The sequence below is a fragment of the Scyliorhinus canicula genome, chromosome 10, assembly GCF_902713615.1.
Source record: "Scyliorhinus canicula chromosome 10, sScyCan1.1, whole genome shotgun sequence".
NCBI lineage: Eukaryota > Metazoa > Chordata > Chondrichthyes > Carcharhiniformes > Scyliorhinidae > Scyliorhinus > Scyliorhinus canicula.
Genome location: NC_052155.1, coordinates 9,824,968 through 9,840,355, shown reverse-complemented (window position 1 = coordinate 9,840,355; position 15,388 = coordinate 9,824,968). Strand labels below are relative to the sequence as shown.

The 15,388-nt window shown below is 45.6% G+C and overlaps 1 protein-coding gene across 2 annotated transcripts in view; it reads left to right on the top strand.

Moving 5' to 3' along the window:
* Window positions 1–3,434: 3,434 nt before the first annotated feature.
* Window positions 3,435–15,388, top strand: part of b4galt6 (UDP-Gal:betaGlcNAc beta 1,4- galactosyltransferase, polypeptide 6) — a 108,320-nt gene continuing 96,366 nt past the window's right edge. For both annotated transcript variants that reach the window (XM_038808585.1, XM_038808584.1), the window contains exon 1: window positions 3,435–3,915. In XM_038808585.1, the coding sequence (XP_038664513.1) occupies window positions 3,807–3,915 (109 nt within the window). In that variant the 5' untranslated portion in view covers window positions 3,435–3,806. The remainder of the gene's footprint in view (window positions 3,916–15,388) is intronic.

The window sequence follows — 15,388 nt, the reverse complement described above, 5'->3', positions numbered from 1 at the left end:
TGGCCACGCTAAATTGCCCCTTAATTGGAAAAAATGAATTGGGTACTCTAAATTTAAAACAAAAGGATGTGAAAGCAATTGAGAGAGTGCAGGAAAAATTGAGAATGGTTCCAGGGATGGTGAACTTCTGTTATGAAGACAGATTGGAGAAGTTGGGGCTGTTTTCCTTTGAGAAAAGGTGGAGAGGATATTTGATAAGGGTATTCAAAATCATGAGCGGGAGAAATTGTTCCACTCACGAAAGGATCGAGAATGAGAGGGATGCCTGAACGTGGAGGCAGGCTCAATTGAAGCATTTACAAGTTAATTTGAATGTTAACCAAAAATGAAGAAAGTGCATTATTTTAGGGAGAAAGCCGGAAATGGCACTCGGTGAGTCACTTGTTTGGAGAGCCAATGCAGACACTATGGGCCGAATGGCCTCCTCCTACACCATAACAACAAGTGATTTTGTGAGTTCTGCGATTTGTGACACAATATCTGTGTTGTGTGCTCCAGAATATGACTCCCCATGTGTAACGCCATGGAAAACTGGTGTTCTAATATAATCAGGGCCTAGTTTGAAGGCCGATTAAATTGGATATCCTAAATTAAAGAATTGGGCACTTTAAATTAAAGTCACAGTCCGCCCCAGCAAGAAGCAGAATCCGAGTATACAGAACTCAGACAGGCTGCCAGGGCATGTGTGGAACAGTTCCTGATAACCCATCAAGCAATCATCGCTCCTTCTCGGGAGGGCTCAGGTGCCCTGTCAACCGGTCATCAGCCAGACCATTAGGCGCTGAGACCCTGTGTCCTGAGACTCCATTGGCCCAAGTCCAAGGGCAGGTGGGTGGCGACAGGGGGATAAAAATAGGCATTCTGGACATCTGGGAAGCAAAGACTGGAAACAAAGACTCGGTGTGTGAGCTGACCTTGATCAGATCAGAAGGAAAGAAGGAAGCAAGCAAGGAAGAAACAGCCAGCGCGAATCACCTTGGCAAAGAGGATCCAGAGGGACTCAGGGATCGGATCTACAGCATATCAAACCACTTTTGAGGGTAGTATAGTCGAATCCTGGGTGTTTCTTGTGTATATATAGTGGGTAATTTACAGGTTAACTGTTAATAAAGTGCGTTGCATTATATCTGTGTCCGTACTTTGTTCTCCTCATAAATAAAAATACCTGAGTAAACTTTGATTAAGAAACCGGTTGAAGTATATGAATTGAACAGATACAACACTGGCTAGTAATGCTTATATTGTTGGAAAACATTTCATGTTGATAATATCACTTAGCACCATTTTTTTTAGCACCCCAGAAGGCAAAGATCTTGCATTTACATTGCACCTTTCACATCACACATCCCAGTTAAGTCACTGTCAGAATGTAGGAAGCTTAATAGACCATTTACACACAGCAAGGTTCCAAAAACAAAGAAATACACTTGAGAAGTTGTTTGTACCGAAGTTTGGATTGTTGGATAGATATTAGCCAGGGCCCTGCCCTTCATCGAACAATGCTGGGATCTTTTATGTCCTTAAAAGGCCAGGTGAAGGTACAGTTTAACAATCTCATCTGAAAGACAACATCACCAGCAATACTGCACTCCCTCAATAAAGGCAGTCAGTGTCAGTCTAGATTTTGTGCTCAAGTCTCTGGAGTTGTTTGTGAACCTGCAACCTTCTGACTCACTGGACTACTACAGTACGTTAGTTTACGATAAAGCTATTAATTTTGTTGATTTTTAAAGTCCTCAACTAGAGGTGATGGTTATCAATGAGGGACACAGGAGAACCTGGAGTGGTGATAATGTGGAATAATAATAATCTTCATTATTGTTACAAGTAGGCTTACATGAACACTGCAATAAGGTTCTTGTGAAAAGCCCCTAGTCGTCACACTCCGGTGCTTGTTCGGGTACACTGAGGAAGGATTCAGAATGTCCAAATCACCTCACAGCGTGTCTTTCGGACTTGTGGGAAGAAACCGGAGCACCCATAGGAAACCCACGCAGACACGGGGAGAAGGTGAAGACTCCGCACAGACAGTGACACAAGCGGAAATTGAACCTGGAACCCTGGTGCTGTGAAGCAACAGTGCTAACCACTGTGTTACCCTAACTCACTATGATGTGGGAGTAATTGAGATGAATAACATAGATGTATTTAAAGGGGAAATTTGCAAGAACTCAAGGGAGAAAACAAGAGATGAGTGTTGTAACACCTTGGCTCTTGGCAAAAGGGTGGGGGGAAATCAGTTGGCTGGATGGCTATTTCGTGATGTGGAGAGATGCCAACAGCGCGGGTTCAATCCCCGTACCAGCTGTGGTTATCCATGAAGCCCCCCTTGACTTCTCAGCCGTGAAGCGTGGCCCTCGGCCCAGGTGTGGCGACCCTCAGGTTAAATCACCACCCGTCAGCTCTTTCTCAAAAGGGGGGAGCAGCCTTGGAGACTTTCCGCTGATGGCGAGAATGGGGAATAGTGGGTCGGGCCCCAGCTAATTACCTCTGGAGACCAGGTACCTGCTGCTGGAAGTGAGGAGAAGCGGTGTGAAGAACAGCATTTCTATTTAGGTAACTATCCTCCACTCACTGCTTTAATCCCCCTGCTTTGATCGGAAGGTCTTGCTGTAGTTCTGATCATGAGCTCCTTTTGCTCTAGATCGCGGTGGCTCTTCTAAAATAGACACTGTAGACTGTTTTTCTAAACACGACACCATGATTCCGGATCTGTCGCCAATAATAATAATGAGGAGCAGATCAGCACCGGCAGAGGAGTTGAAGGGCTGAGTAACGTAAAAATATTGAGTCTAGAACTGTACACACACGGGGGAGGGATGATGACAGAGTTCACTGAATAATTAGGAGCCGCTGCTGAGATTTTCGGCTTCCAGGCAAGAGATCAATATGGAAAGCGGCACAGAATCAGCCCCAGGTGGTGGCGATGGCCAACCGCCTCTGGGTCCGTTTACCTCCGCGCCCCGGCATGACGCACGCGCGCGCGCGGGCCCGCCATGATGTCACCACGTTCAGCAGGCGTTGGGGGGGGGGGGGGGGGGGGGGCGGTCTCATCCCGCTCGGCAGGCTAACTCGTCAAACAGCGTTCACGAGGGCGCTTGACCGGCCTCCGCGCCGCCACGAGCTGCAACGTCAACACGTTAGAGCACGCCGACGGGCCGGCCGGCTCCCCGCCCCACCCCCTGGACGTCACCGCGTTCAGCTTCCCTGCCCCTCCTCCTCCTCCTCGCGCCGCTCCATTCAAAACAAACCGAAAGAAACGGCCCCCCCCCCCGACGTCAGCGCGCGGCGGGGAAGGGGAGGGGAACAGGCGTGCCTGCTCTGTGAGCTCATTGGCCCGTCAGATCGCCATGGCGACCCGGCTTCCGCCCCCTCCCCCCCCCCCAGCCGCGAACCACCCTCCCTGCCCCTCCCCCATCCAGCCCCTCCCCCCCTCCCTCACGGACAGACAGAGGGAGCAAAGGCACAGCGGAAGAGGAAGCTTCCCCCCCTCCTTATTCCGGATGATTGTTAATTGTGAACGGGTTTGAATTCGGGGGGAAATCTCCCACATCCCCTCCCCCGGCACCGGCTTCCATTCGGCCGCAGCAGAGGCGGGCGGGCAGCAGGATGGAGGTGCCCTTCTGGTTGCTGCCCCTGGCACATCCACCGTCTCTGCATTTTTAACTCCTTATATTATTCCCTACCCGCCGCCAGTCCAATGGTGGCCGTGTCTACCGGGCGGGTTTAGAGGGAAGGAGCCGGGCTGCTTTGCCGTGCCGGGGAGGGGTGGTGAGGAGGGTGGGAGAGGGAAAAGGGCAGCCAGGATGTTGAAGAGAGTCCTGCGCGTCTCCAACCGCTCCTTCTTCGCCTTCATCTTCCTCTTCTCCCTGTCCACGTCCTGCCTCTACTTCATCTATGTGGCGCCTGGAATAGGTAAGAATCTGCCTCCTTTTCAATGGTCAGGATTTGAGCTGTTTGCAATTGAGGTAGGGTGTCTACCCCCTCAACCCCTTTCTGACTGCATGCTTGCTTGTTGCCCCCCTTTCCCCACTGAATGGGTGCCCCTCTCATCTGGGGACTCATCAGCATCATGTCATTTGGGTCATTCCGCCCTGTGGGATACATGGCAGTGTCTCCTCCCCTTACTAAATGTTGCACTGCACTCGAGGAGGGTGTGTGCCTGTGGGAGGGAAACAAATTATTTTACTTGTATCTGGTAGTGCTTGTATCCACCAAGAAATGATATGACTCTGGTAGCTATTGCAGGGGATGTGGCCCTGATGGGGTTTGTGGACTCCTCCTCACTCCTGTGGAAATGGCTACCCTTGAGCTGGCATGGCCAAGTGGTGGGGTTTCCCCTCTCTCAGCAATTGTTTGCCTCCTGTGTGCCTACTGGGAGAAATGTCGAGGGAGGGTGTGCTGTGTGGCGGAGGGCCAGGCGATGAGTTTTGGATTTGTTGTGAATGGCACCGAGGCCAGTTTTTCATTTTGTGCCATCGCGGGTGTTGTATCTTCCTATAATTCCCCTGGCTGCTTTTCTATCTATTACTGCAGGGCTTGTGCTGCACTTGTACGATTAACATTCTCCAAGGCACTTCCTCGCAGTAACCAACAGTGCTTCCAGTTGGCATCGCAAGTGGGGCTGATTCATTCCAAAATGACATTTCTAAAATGTGCTCACATGCTGCTGTAAATAAACTTCTGTGTACCTAGAATCATAGAATGGTTGCAGCACAGAAGGAGGCCATTCAACCCATTGTTGTCAATGGGCCAGTTTGTTCTCTGCAAGAGCAACTTGGCAAATTCCACTCGCCTGTAGCCCTGCAATTCTTTTCTCTTCACATAAGTGTCCAATTCGCCTTTGCAAGCCATAATTGAAACTTCCTCCACCGCACTCTTGGGCTATGCATTCCAAATCTTCCCCACAAGCCCTTTTTTTTTCAAAATAAACTTTGTTCTCTAGTCTCCTTTGGTTCTTTTGCCAATCACCTTAAATCAGCGTCCTCTGTTTCCCGACTGCAGCCACTCAATTCTGTCCTTGGGTTACTGTCTGTGTGGAGTTTCTCCCCGTGTCTGCATGGGATTTCTTCAGGTGCTCCCGTTTCCTCCCACAGTCCAAAGATGTATTGCTTAGATGGATTGGCCACACTAAATTGTCCCCTAGTGTCCAAGGACGTGCAGGTTAGTTTATGGAGTTACGGAGATAGTTATGGAGATAGTGCTGGATGGATGGTGGATGGACATGTGTAGAGTGCTCTTTTGCAGTGTAGATGCAGGCTCAATAGGCTGAATGGCTCCTTGCTATGAACTGAAGTCCCACATCTTTGTAACCATTCTTGTAAATCTTTTGCACCCTATTATTATCATTATTATTTATGGGCAACATGGTAGCATAGTGCTTAGCACAGTTGCTTCACAGCTCCAGGATCCCAGGTTCGATTCTCGGCTTGGGTCGCTGTCTGTGCAGAGTCTGCACGTTCTCCCCGTGTGTGCGTGGGTTTCCTCCGGGTGCTCCGGTTTCCTCCCACAGTTCAAAAATGTGCAGTTTAGGTGGAATGGCCATGCTAAATTGCCCTTAGTGTCCAAAATTGTCCTTAGTGTTGGGTGGAGTTATGGGGATAGGGTGGAGGTGTGGGCTTGGGTAGGGTGCTCTTTCAAAGAGCAGGTTCAGACTCGATGGGCCGAATGGCCTCCTTCTGCACTGTAAATTCTATGATTCTATCAAAAGCTTTCCCATCCTTTGTAACGTGCTCTGAATTCCAGCTGAGGCCAAGCTCGTGGTTCACCAGTTTCCTTGCTTTTATGAAATGAAAATCGCTTATTGTCACGAGTAGGCTTCAATGAAGTTACTGTGAAAAGCCCCTAGTTGCCACATTCCGGCGCCTGTCCGGGGAGGCTGGTGCGGGAATCGAACCATGCTGCTGGCCTGCTTGGTCTGCTTTAAAAGCCAGCGATTTAGCCTGGTGAGCTAAACCAGCCCCTATGTGCCTTGATTGATACAGCCCTGGATCAAATATATCTTATTAACCACTTTCTCAACTTGTCCTACCACCTTTTAAGTGCACAAATCATCGTATACCAAGGTCATTCTGCTCCTGCACCCTTTTAAGAATACTGTAGTACCTTTTTTTTGTAGATCACCTCTCCTCATTCTTCCCACCAAAATAAATCACATCACTCTTCTCTGCATTAAATTTTTTAATGCTCCATGTCTGCCTATTCCAACAGCCTATGTTCTTTGGGAAGTCAATCACTGCAAGAAATGGGAGCAGGCCATTTGGCACGAGCCTACTCCCCCATGCAGTTCACAATACTTTCAGGTTTGGCGTCATCTGCAAAGACTAAAATTGTGTCCTGCATACCAAAGCCTAAACCATTAACATCTATCAGGAAGAGCAAGGGTCATTACATCAACCCCTGGGGAACTATAAACCTTCCTCCAATCCAAAAAACAACCATTCACCTCTACTCTCTGTCTTCTGTCACTCTGCCAATTTCATTCCCAATTTGCTGTACTGTCCCTTTTTATTCCATGAGCACTGACCTTGCTCACAAGTATGTTGTGCGGCACTTGATCAAATGCCATGTACACCACAGCTACACCCTGATCAACCCTCTGTTACTTCATCATATAAACTTGAGCAAGTTCATAGAATTCCTACAGTTAAACACAATTTACCTTGAACAACTCCATGCCGACTTTCCTTAATACACAATTCTCTAAGTGATCATTAATAATAATAATATTCATTAGTGTCACAAGTAGGCTTTCATTAACACTGCAATAAAGTTACTGTCAAAATCCCCTTGTCGCCACATTCCGGCGCCTGTTCGGGTACACAGAGGGAGAATTCAGAATGTCCAGTTTGCCTAACAAGCATGTCTTTCGGGACTTGTGGGAGGAAACCCACGCAGATACTGAGAGAACGTTCAGACTCCGCACAGATAGTGACCCAAGCGGGAATCGAATCTGGGACCCTGGCACTGTGAAGCAACTGTGCTACCGGGCTGCCCATAGTCTAACATTATCAATTCTAAAAGCTTTCCCAGAACTGAGATTAAATTGACCCATAAATGGCTTATCCTTACCCCCTTTTTTTGAACAAGGCTGTAGCATTTGCAATTTGCCAGTCCTCTGGCAATGTCCCCATGTCGAAGAGGATTAGAAGATTATGGTTAGGGCCTCTGCAATTTCCACCCTTACTTTCCTTTTTATCCTTGAATACATCTGACCTTGTCCTGACTTGCTCTTCCTCCTACACCATGGCCACCAAGAAACATGTGGCTGGGGGCTAGAGAATCCAGCCCCAGCCCTCCATCCACGTGTTTATTCTTTCCATCCTCTGGCTTCAATACTCACCTGTGCGTGGTACGTAATCAGTGATTGCTACCTCTGATGTCCTTTTTCTTTCCTCCCTATCTAATCTGGATGTATTCATCCCTCTTTTTTGTCGTTGGTACTGATATGGACCATGATGGCTAACTGTTCACTCTGCCCTCTCAGAATACTCTGCAGCCAGTCCGTGCCATCCTTGACACTGGCAATCATCGAGCAGAAAATAGCTAGCTTATTGTCATGACAAATATCTCTCCTTTGCTAAGTGTTTGTATCTCGGAGGAGAAACGCATGAAATTGGTGTCCATGGGCTAGTGGTGCAAAAACAAACTTTTGTTTTTTTCCCCCCACATTGCATTTTGTTTTCTTTTTTTTTAATACCAGTAAATGTCAACATAGTCTGTTGCCATTTATCTGACACCATACTGTATAGTGATAGACTCCTTCATTCTCTACTGCAGAAATGATTGGATTGCATCAATATGGACAATTTCTCATGCTGGACATGGCAATTTAGGGCGAGTGGGTTCTCACTATTTAATTGATTGAAAACCCATTTTTGGTCTGGTCTGGGATAGTAATTTGTAACTTATCCAATATATGTATGTTTTAAAAATTGTCCACTTTATTGAAAAAAGCTTAATGCATGAGGAAGTGTTCTGATGTCGGTGTTATTTAGGTCTGTTGACTGTAGGTTGAAAAGTGAATCTTCGGCATGCAAGTGTATTTAAAGCTTTGACTTGATATGAAACGAAAAGTGCATTGATCAGGTGAAAAAAAATCTAGATGAAACAAACCTTCATGATTGTATTCGCTGGAGTTCAGAAGAATGAGGGGGGATCTCATAGAAGCCTGCACAATTCTCACAGGACTAGACAGGGTAGATGAAAGAAGGATGTTTCCGATGGTGGCGGTGTCCAGAATCAGGGGTCACAGTCTAAGGATACGGGGTAGACCATTTAGGACAGAGATAAGGAGAAATTTCTTCACCCAGGGAGTGGTCGGCCTGTGGAACTCGTTACCACAGGAAGTAGTTGAGGCCAAAACATTGTATGTTTTCAACAAGCAGTTAGATATAGCACTTGGAGTGAAGGGGATCAAATTATATGGGAGAAAAGCGGGATTAGGTTATTGAGTTGGATGATCAGCCACAATCATAATAATAATATAATAATCGCTTATTGTCACAAGTAGGCTTCAATGAAGTTACTGTGAAAAGCCCCTAGTTGCCACATTCCGGCAACTGTTCGGGGAGGCCGGTACGGGAATTGAACCCGCGCTGTTGGTCTTATTCTGCAGTACAAGTCAGCTGTTTAGCCCACTGTGCTAAACCAGCCCCGATGGCAGAGCAGGCGTGAAGGGCTGAATGGCCTCCTCTTATTTTCTATGTCTGTTTCTTTGAAAATGTTGGTTGTGGCCCAGTTGATGGCATTCTGGCGTCTGAGTCAGACAGTTGTGATTTTGAGCATATCATCTAAGCCAGAGGTTCCCAACCAATGTGCCTGGAAGGTTCCACAAGTGTGCTGCAAAGTAAGATTCAAAATGATTAAAAATTAGTGTAAGTAAACAAAATCTAATCTTTGTTTTCAGCCCCATGGTTGGCCTCCCCATTCCCGATGAACCTCCGGCCTCCCACATAGGCACGAGCCTAGAATGGGACGGTTCGGATTTTTTTGATTGAAACTGCACATGGGCCTAACCGATGTAAATGATCAGAACTGCGTGTGCTTGACCCTTCCTAGCCAGCACATGCACAGTTCAGATAACCAACATAAAACATTCCAAACCGTTCATGTGCAGCCCTTTCCTGGCTGACACAGGTACAAGAGATCCCAGGTCCTTTGGGAATTGGAGATGCCGACCATGGAGTTGAAGAGAAAGGCCCTGTGCACCTGAGCAAAAAATAAAAACACAAAAAGGGCGTAAAAGCCTGGGAAAAGTGAGGGCGATGGACAGGGAGAAGTGCAAAACAAAGTTCTCATTAAGGGAAGAAGATGGGTAAGAAACAGGAACCAATAAAGTTATGGAAAGGAGAACCAGGCTCCAATATTGTACTTAACATGCAAATTAAGACAGCTAAGGCTTTCTTTGTAAGTTTCTTAAACTAATGAAAATGATATTAAACAGTGGTTTGACATGTTTTTAGGAGGTTTTACAGATAAAATGCTTTTGCAAGCAAGCAGTTCAGTTGGAGAAAATAGGTGTGTCTCAAAATACTTTATAGTATAGAAGAGTGGTTGGGAACCACTGATCTAGGCACTTCAGTGCAATACTGAGGCACTACTGTACTGTCAAAGACAGCCACTTTTGGATGGAATTACACTGAGGCTCTATCTCCTCTTATGTTGATGTGGCACTGCAATGAGGAGGAAGTGGAGATCTCCCCAGTATCCTGGCCAACATTTATCCCTCAACTCTCATTAAGACAGATTATCTGGCCGTTATCTCATTGATTTTTGTAGAACCTTGCTGTGCTTTAATTGGCTGTTGTGTTTCGTACACTGTAGCAGTGACTACTACACTCCAGAAATACATAATTGGAGCAGGCGGCATGGTGGTGCAGTGGTTAGCACTACTGCCTACGCCGCTGAGGACCCGGTTCAATCCTGTCCCAAGGTCACTGTCAGTGTGGATTTTGCACATTCTCCCTGTGTCTGTGTGGGTTTCACCCCCACGTCCCAAAGATGTACAGGGTAGGTGGATTGGCCACGCTAAATTGCCCCTTAATTGGAAAAGAATAATTGGATGCAAAAACATCCTGTAAAATGCTTTGGTACATGCTGAGGCTACGAGGGGTGCTGTATAAAAGGAACATAGAGAAATTGGGGAGGATGCAGAGTAATTTTACAAGGTTGATACCAGAAATATGAGGAAAGGATTTACAAGTTCAGATTGTTCTCTCTTGGGGAGAAAAATAAGGCTGATGGATGGATGTCTTTAAAATGATATGTTTTGATAAGAGTGGATACAGAGATAACCTTTTCTCTATTGGATATGGTAGTCACCAAGAAATCCATTGAATCCCTACAGTGCAGAGTGAGGCTATTCAGCCCATCAAATCTGCACCAACCCTCCGAAAGAGCATCCTATCCAGACGCTCTATCCCCATAACCCAGTGCATTGATCACAGCCAATCCACCTGACCTGCAAATCGTGGGACTGTGGGACGAAACTGGAGCATCCAGAGGAAACTCACACACTGGGAGAAAGTACAAACTCCACAGACAGCCAGCCATGGCTGGAATCTAACCTGGGTCCCTGGTGCTTCGAGACATCACTGCCCCCAATAGGGAATTCAGAATAAACCCCTCTACCCTGAGAGTAGTGAGAATGTGGAACTCGGTACAACAGGAAGAGTTGAAGCAAATGCAATAAATGTATTTAAGGGAATATTACATAAGCATATGAGAGAGAGGGAAGAGAGAGTTATGAAACTAGATTTGGATCAGATAAAATGGGTGGAGGTTTGAATGGAACGTGACAGTTTGGATTGAATGGCCTGTTTCTGCAACAGTATATCTGATGTAATATTTGAAGTTATTTTCTTTGGTTTCCAGCTGCTGCAACAGGAAACTTGTGGAAAATGGGGGAACAATGTTGACTCTGCCAGTTTCTAACAGTTTGTAGTGTTCCAGATTATAATCACTCATTTAATTTCTTTAAGCAAAATGTCCAAGAAGACAACTCACTGGCCCAACAAATTGAATAAAACTGCTGATGCAGCAGAACATTTTACAGCTGGGACCGGTTCATTTTGTGCATGCACTTTGTAACTGCATTCAGTTTAACTTCAATAACCTATGCATTTCGATCAATGTTATCCGTGTGTTTTTACGACAAAGCAATTATCAATTCACCCAGTTGAAATAAATTCACCTCCATGAAATGTTAATATTTTGGGATGACTCATCAGTTAGATATGTTGAGGGGCCTCATCTTGATTTTTATTTCAAGTGCTGACTGACTCATTGTGTTGGCCCAGCATTTTCTCCTGTGATTTTGGGTCATGAGCCTCCATTGTGTTTGCGTAAATTCTGTGGTTGCAATCCTAACTGAAATACGGGTCAGGAACCTAAATCTATTGCTGTTCTTCAAACCGCCACATTGTATATCAATGTTCATTAGAAGTTGAAGTATTCAAGACCACAGTGTTTCAAGTATACTGTATTAACACGTTGTGCAAGCATGGTTTAAAATAATTTGTTTCTTTTTGGATACTGAGTACATCCCAGAACCTTCCTGGTTCCCTTTGTAACTGGATACATTGTTTAATTGCCAATAATCCCACTTCATTTCCACATTTGCCAGCTGGAGGCCCATCTAACCTGTACATGTTTCATGTTTTGAAGCAGTTTCCTGTATTTTTAAAATAAATTGAAGAGTACCCAATTATTTTTTGCCCAATTAAGGGGCAATTTAGTGTAGCCATTCTTTGCACATCTTAGTCGATGTGAGACTCGGGCATATCCTCAGGATATCCTCCCTTCAGGACCAATTCACGGGGTGGAGGCGGGGGGGGGGGGGGGGGGGGGGGTGGGATAGATACTCTGATTATTAAACCGGTTCACGACAAAAAAAAACAAATGGTACAAGCACTAAACTTTGCGCTTGAGAGACCAGATACCCTGGACCAACAGAAGGGAAAGGAAGGGGGGATGGTGGGGAGTAAGGGGAAAGGAGGGTGGTGGGGAGGGAGGGAGTTGGAGTGTTGGGGGGGGGGGGGGGGCAAATGGGGCACTGCCTGAACTATCTACAGAGGCAGAAAAACAGAAGAACTTTAAATTATGATGTGCCAGATTCTGGGAGTTCCCCAGAGTGGGTGAGGGGCGACATAGTGTCAGGCAGACCGGGGAGAATGTGCAGACTCCACACACTGACCCGGGGCTGGGATTGAACCTGGGTCCTCAGTGTCGTGAGGCAGCAGTGCTAACCACTGCGCCACCGTGCCACCCCTAGTTTTCTGTATTTTAAATTGCTGAATAGCTCTTAATTTCTGGAGTGGTTTCAAGAATTTGAGTGCTGTTACCACTACCTTTATTCTTGAAAATGCTATTTCTGGGATGTTCAGTCCTGAATGAGGTGGATCCTAGGATATTGAGGGAAAGGGACACTCGAAATTGCAACGGCACTGGCCATAATTTTCCAGTCTTCCTTGGTCCCAGAGGACTGGAGAATTCCAATCTTTGTTCAAAAACGAGTATAACGGTAAGCCCAGCATGTACAGGCCAGTCAGTTTTAACTTTCTTGGTGGGGAAACTTCAAGAAGGATTTGGATAAATGTGGATTAATTAAGGAAAGCCAGCAGAGTAAATCATGTTTGATGAAACTTGCTTAAATTTGATGAGATAAGAAGAGTGTTGGTGAGGGTAATGCTGTTGATGTGGTATCCGTGGACTCTTAAAAGGTGTTTGATACAGTGCCACACAGCAGACCTGTGACCAAAGTTAGAATTTATGGAATAAAAGGGGCAATCACAACGTGGATCAGAAAGTTGTAGCTGATTGATGTTTTTCCTGCTTGAAGAAGGTTTGTGTTGGCTTCCTCACAGGTCCGTGCTTTTCCTGATGCATATTAATGGCTTAGACCAGTTTGCAGATAATACAAAACTTGGAAGCATTGTGACTGTGAGGAGTATAGTGCAGAACTTTAAAGAGACATAAATAAGTTATTGGAATGGGTGGATAGGTGAAAGATGACATTCAAAACGGAGAAACGTGAGTGAATCATTTTGGTCTGAAGAACATGGAGAGACAATATAAAATTGGTGAATTGGACTTTCTGAATTCCCCTCTGTGTACCCGAACAGGCACTGGAGTGTGGTGACTTGGGGCTTTTCACAATAACTTAATTGCAGTGTTAATGTAAGCCTACTTGTGACAATAAAGATTATTATTATTTATTTAAAAATTAAGCATACAACACTAATGAGGACGGAGGAGCAGGGGGTCCTGGGTGTATTTGTGCATAGATCATTGAAGGTGGCAGGACAGGTTGAAAGAGCAGTTAATAAAGCATATAGTATTGTGTTTTATTAGTAAGGGCCTACAGTACAAGAGGAAGGAAGTTATGTTAGTCTTGTATAAATCATCAATAGTTCAGTGTCAGCTGGTGCATTGTCCAGTCTGAATACTGCACCACTTTAGGAAGGAGACGAGCACATTAGAAAAGGTGCAGGAAAGTTCATGAGAATGATTCCAAGGATGAGGAACTTCAGTTGTGAAGATAATTGGAGAAGTTGGGACTGTTTCCTACAGAAATGAAGGCAGAGAGGAGATTTAGAACATAGAATCTACAGTGCAGAAGGAGGCCATTCGGCCCATCGAGTCTGCACCAACCCACTTAAGCCCTCAGTTCCACCCTATCCCCGTGTCCCAATAACCCCATCCAACCTTTTTAGTCACTAAGGGCAATTTAGCATGGCCAATCCACCTAAACTGTAGGACTGTTTGGACATCTTTGGACTGTAGGAGGAAACCGGAGCACCCAGAGGAAACCCACGCAGACATGGGGAGAACGTGCAGACTCCGCACAGACAGTGACCCAGCGGGGAATCGAACCTGAAAACTTGGCGCTGTGAAGCCACAGTGCTATCCACTTGTGCTACCGGGGTTCTGGACAAAGTAGATAGGGACAAACTGTTCTTATTCATGAAAGGATCTAGAACAAGAGGGCACAGATTTAAAGTAAATAGTTAAAGAAGAAAAAGTAATATGAGGAGAAACTTTTTAAATGCATTTCGCAGTCGAGGTTTGGAATGCACTGCCTGAGAGTGTGGTGGAGGAATGTTCAAATGAAGCATTTGAAAGGGAATTAGACTGGTCTTTGAAAAGTGGCAAGTTACGGGGAGATGGTGGGGGAATGTTACTAGGTGTGTAGCTCATTCAGAGAGCCGGTGAAGCCATGATGGACTGAATGACCTTCTGCATTGTTAAGATTCTGTTAATTAATCTGTATTTTAACATGAAAATTGGCAAGCTCCCCTATAACCCAGCATGATTTTAAATTTACTGCAATATATTCAACCAGCTAAGCACTGCTGCCTCATGGCGCCGAGTGACTGGGTTCGATCCTGGCTCCAGGTCACTTTCCATGTGGTGTTGGCACATTCTCCCCAAGTCTGTGTGGGCCTCACCTCCACATCCCAAAGATGTGCAGGGTAGGTGGATTGGCCACGCAAAATTGCTCTTTAATTTCAAAAACATGAATGGGATACTTTAAATTTATACAGAAATATGTTCAACCAGCTGAATTTTCACCGCAGATGTGTCTTTCGTTGATTGAAACTATCTCCTATTCCAGTTGAATTAAAAGCTAGTCACCGTAATGGTGACCATGAAACTATCATTGCTTGTCATAAAAACGCATGTGGTTCACTAATGTCCTTTTTGGATCTGGTCCTTTTAGGGAAGGCAATCGGCCATCCTTACCTGGTCTAGCCTAGATATGACTCGAGACTCACAACAATGCCAATAAATACAGGCAATGTGGTTGACTCCTAACTGCCCTCTGAAATGTCAATCCACTGCGTTCAAGGGCAATTGAGGATGGGAAAAAGATGCTGGCCTGGTCAGTGGTGCCCACATTCCATAAAAGAATAAAGCAATCCCCGCCTCCATAATTGGTTCCTAATTCTATTCCTGTGTCAATGATTCAGCTACCACTGCTTTGACCCAGTGTCATTTGGAAAGCAGTGGTATAATCAGATCAAGTCAGCAAGGATTTATGAAAGGGAAATTATGCTTGACAAATCTACTCAAATTCTTTTGAAGAAGTAACTAGTAGAATTGCCCAGGAACAAACGGCGGATGTGGTTTATTTAGATTTTAAGAAAGCTTTTGACAAGGTCTCACTGTGTAATCACTGCAGATTACTGTGTGAAGTTAAGTGCATGGAATTGCAGGTAGTGCCTTGAGATGGACAGGAGGCAAAATGTTGGAATAAATGTGTCCTTTTCTGATTGGCAAGTAGTGACGAGTGGGGGTTCCACTAGGACCCCGACTGTCATAGGACCCCGACTGTCATAGGACCCCGACTGTTATAGGACCCCGACTGTTAACATTATATATTCAA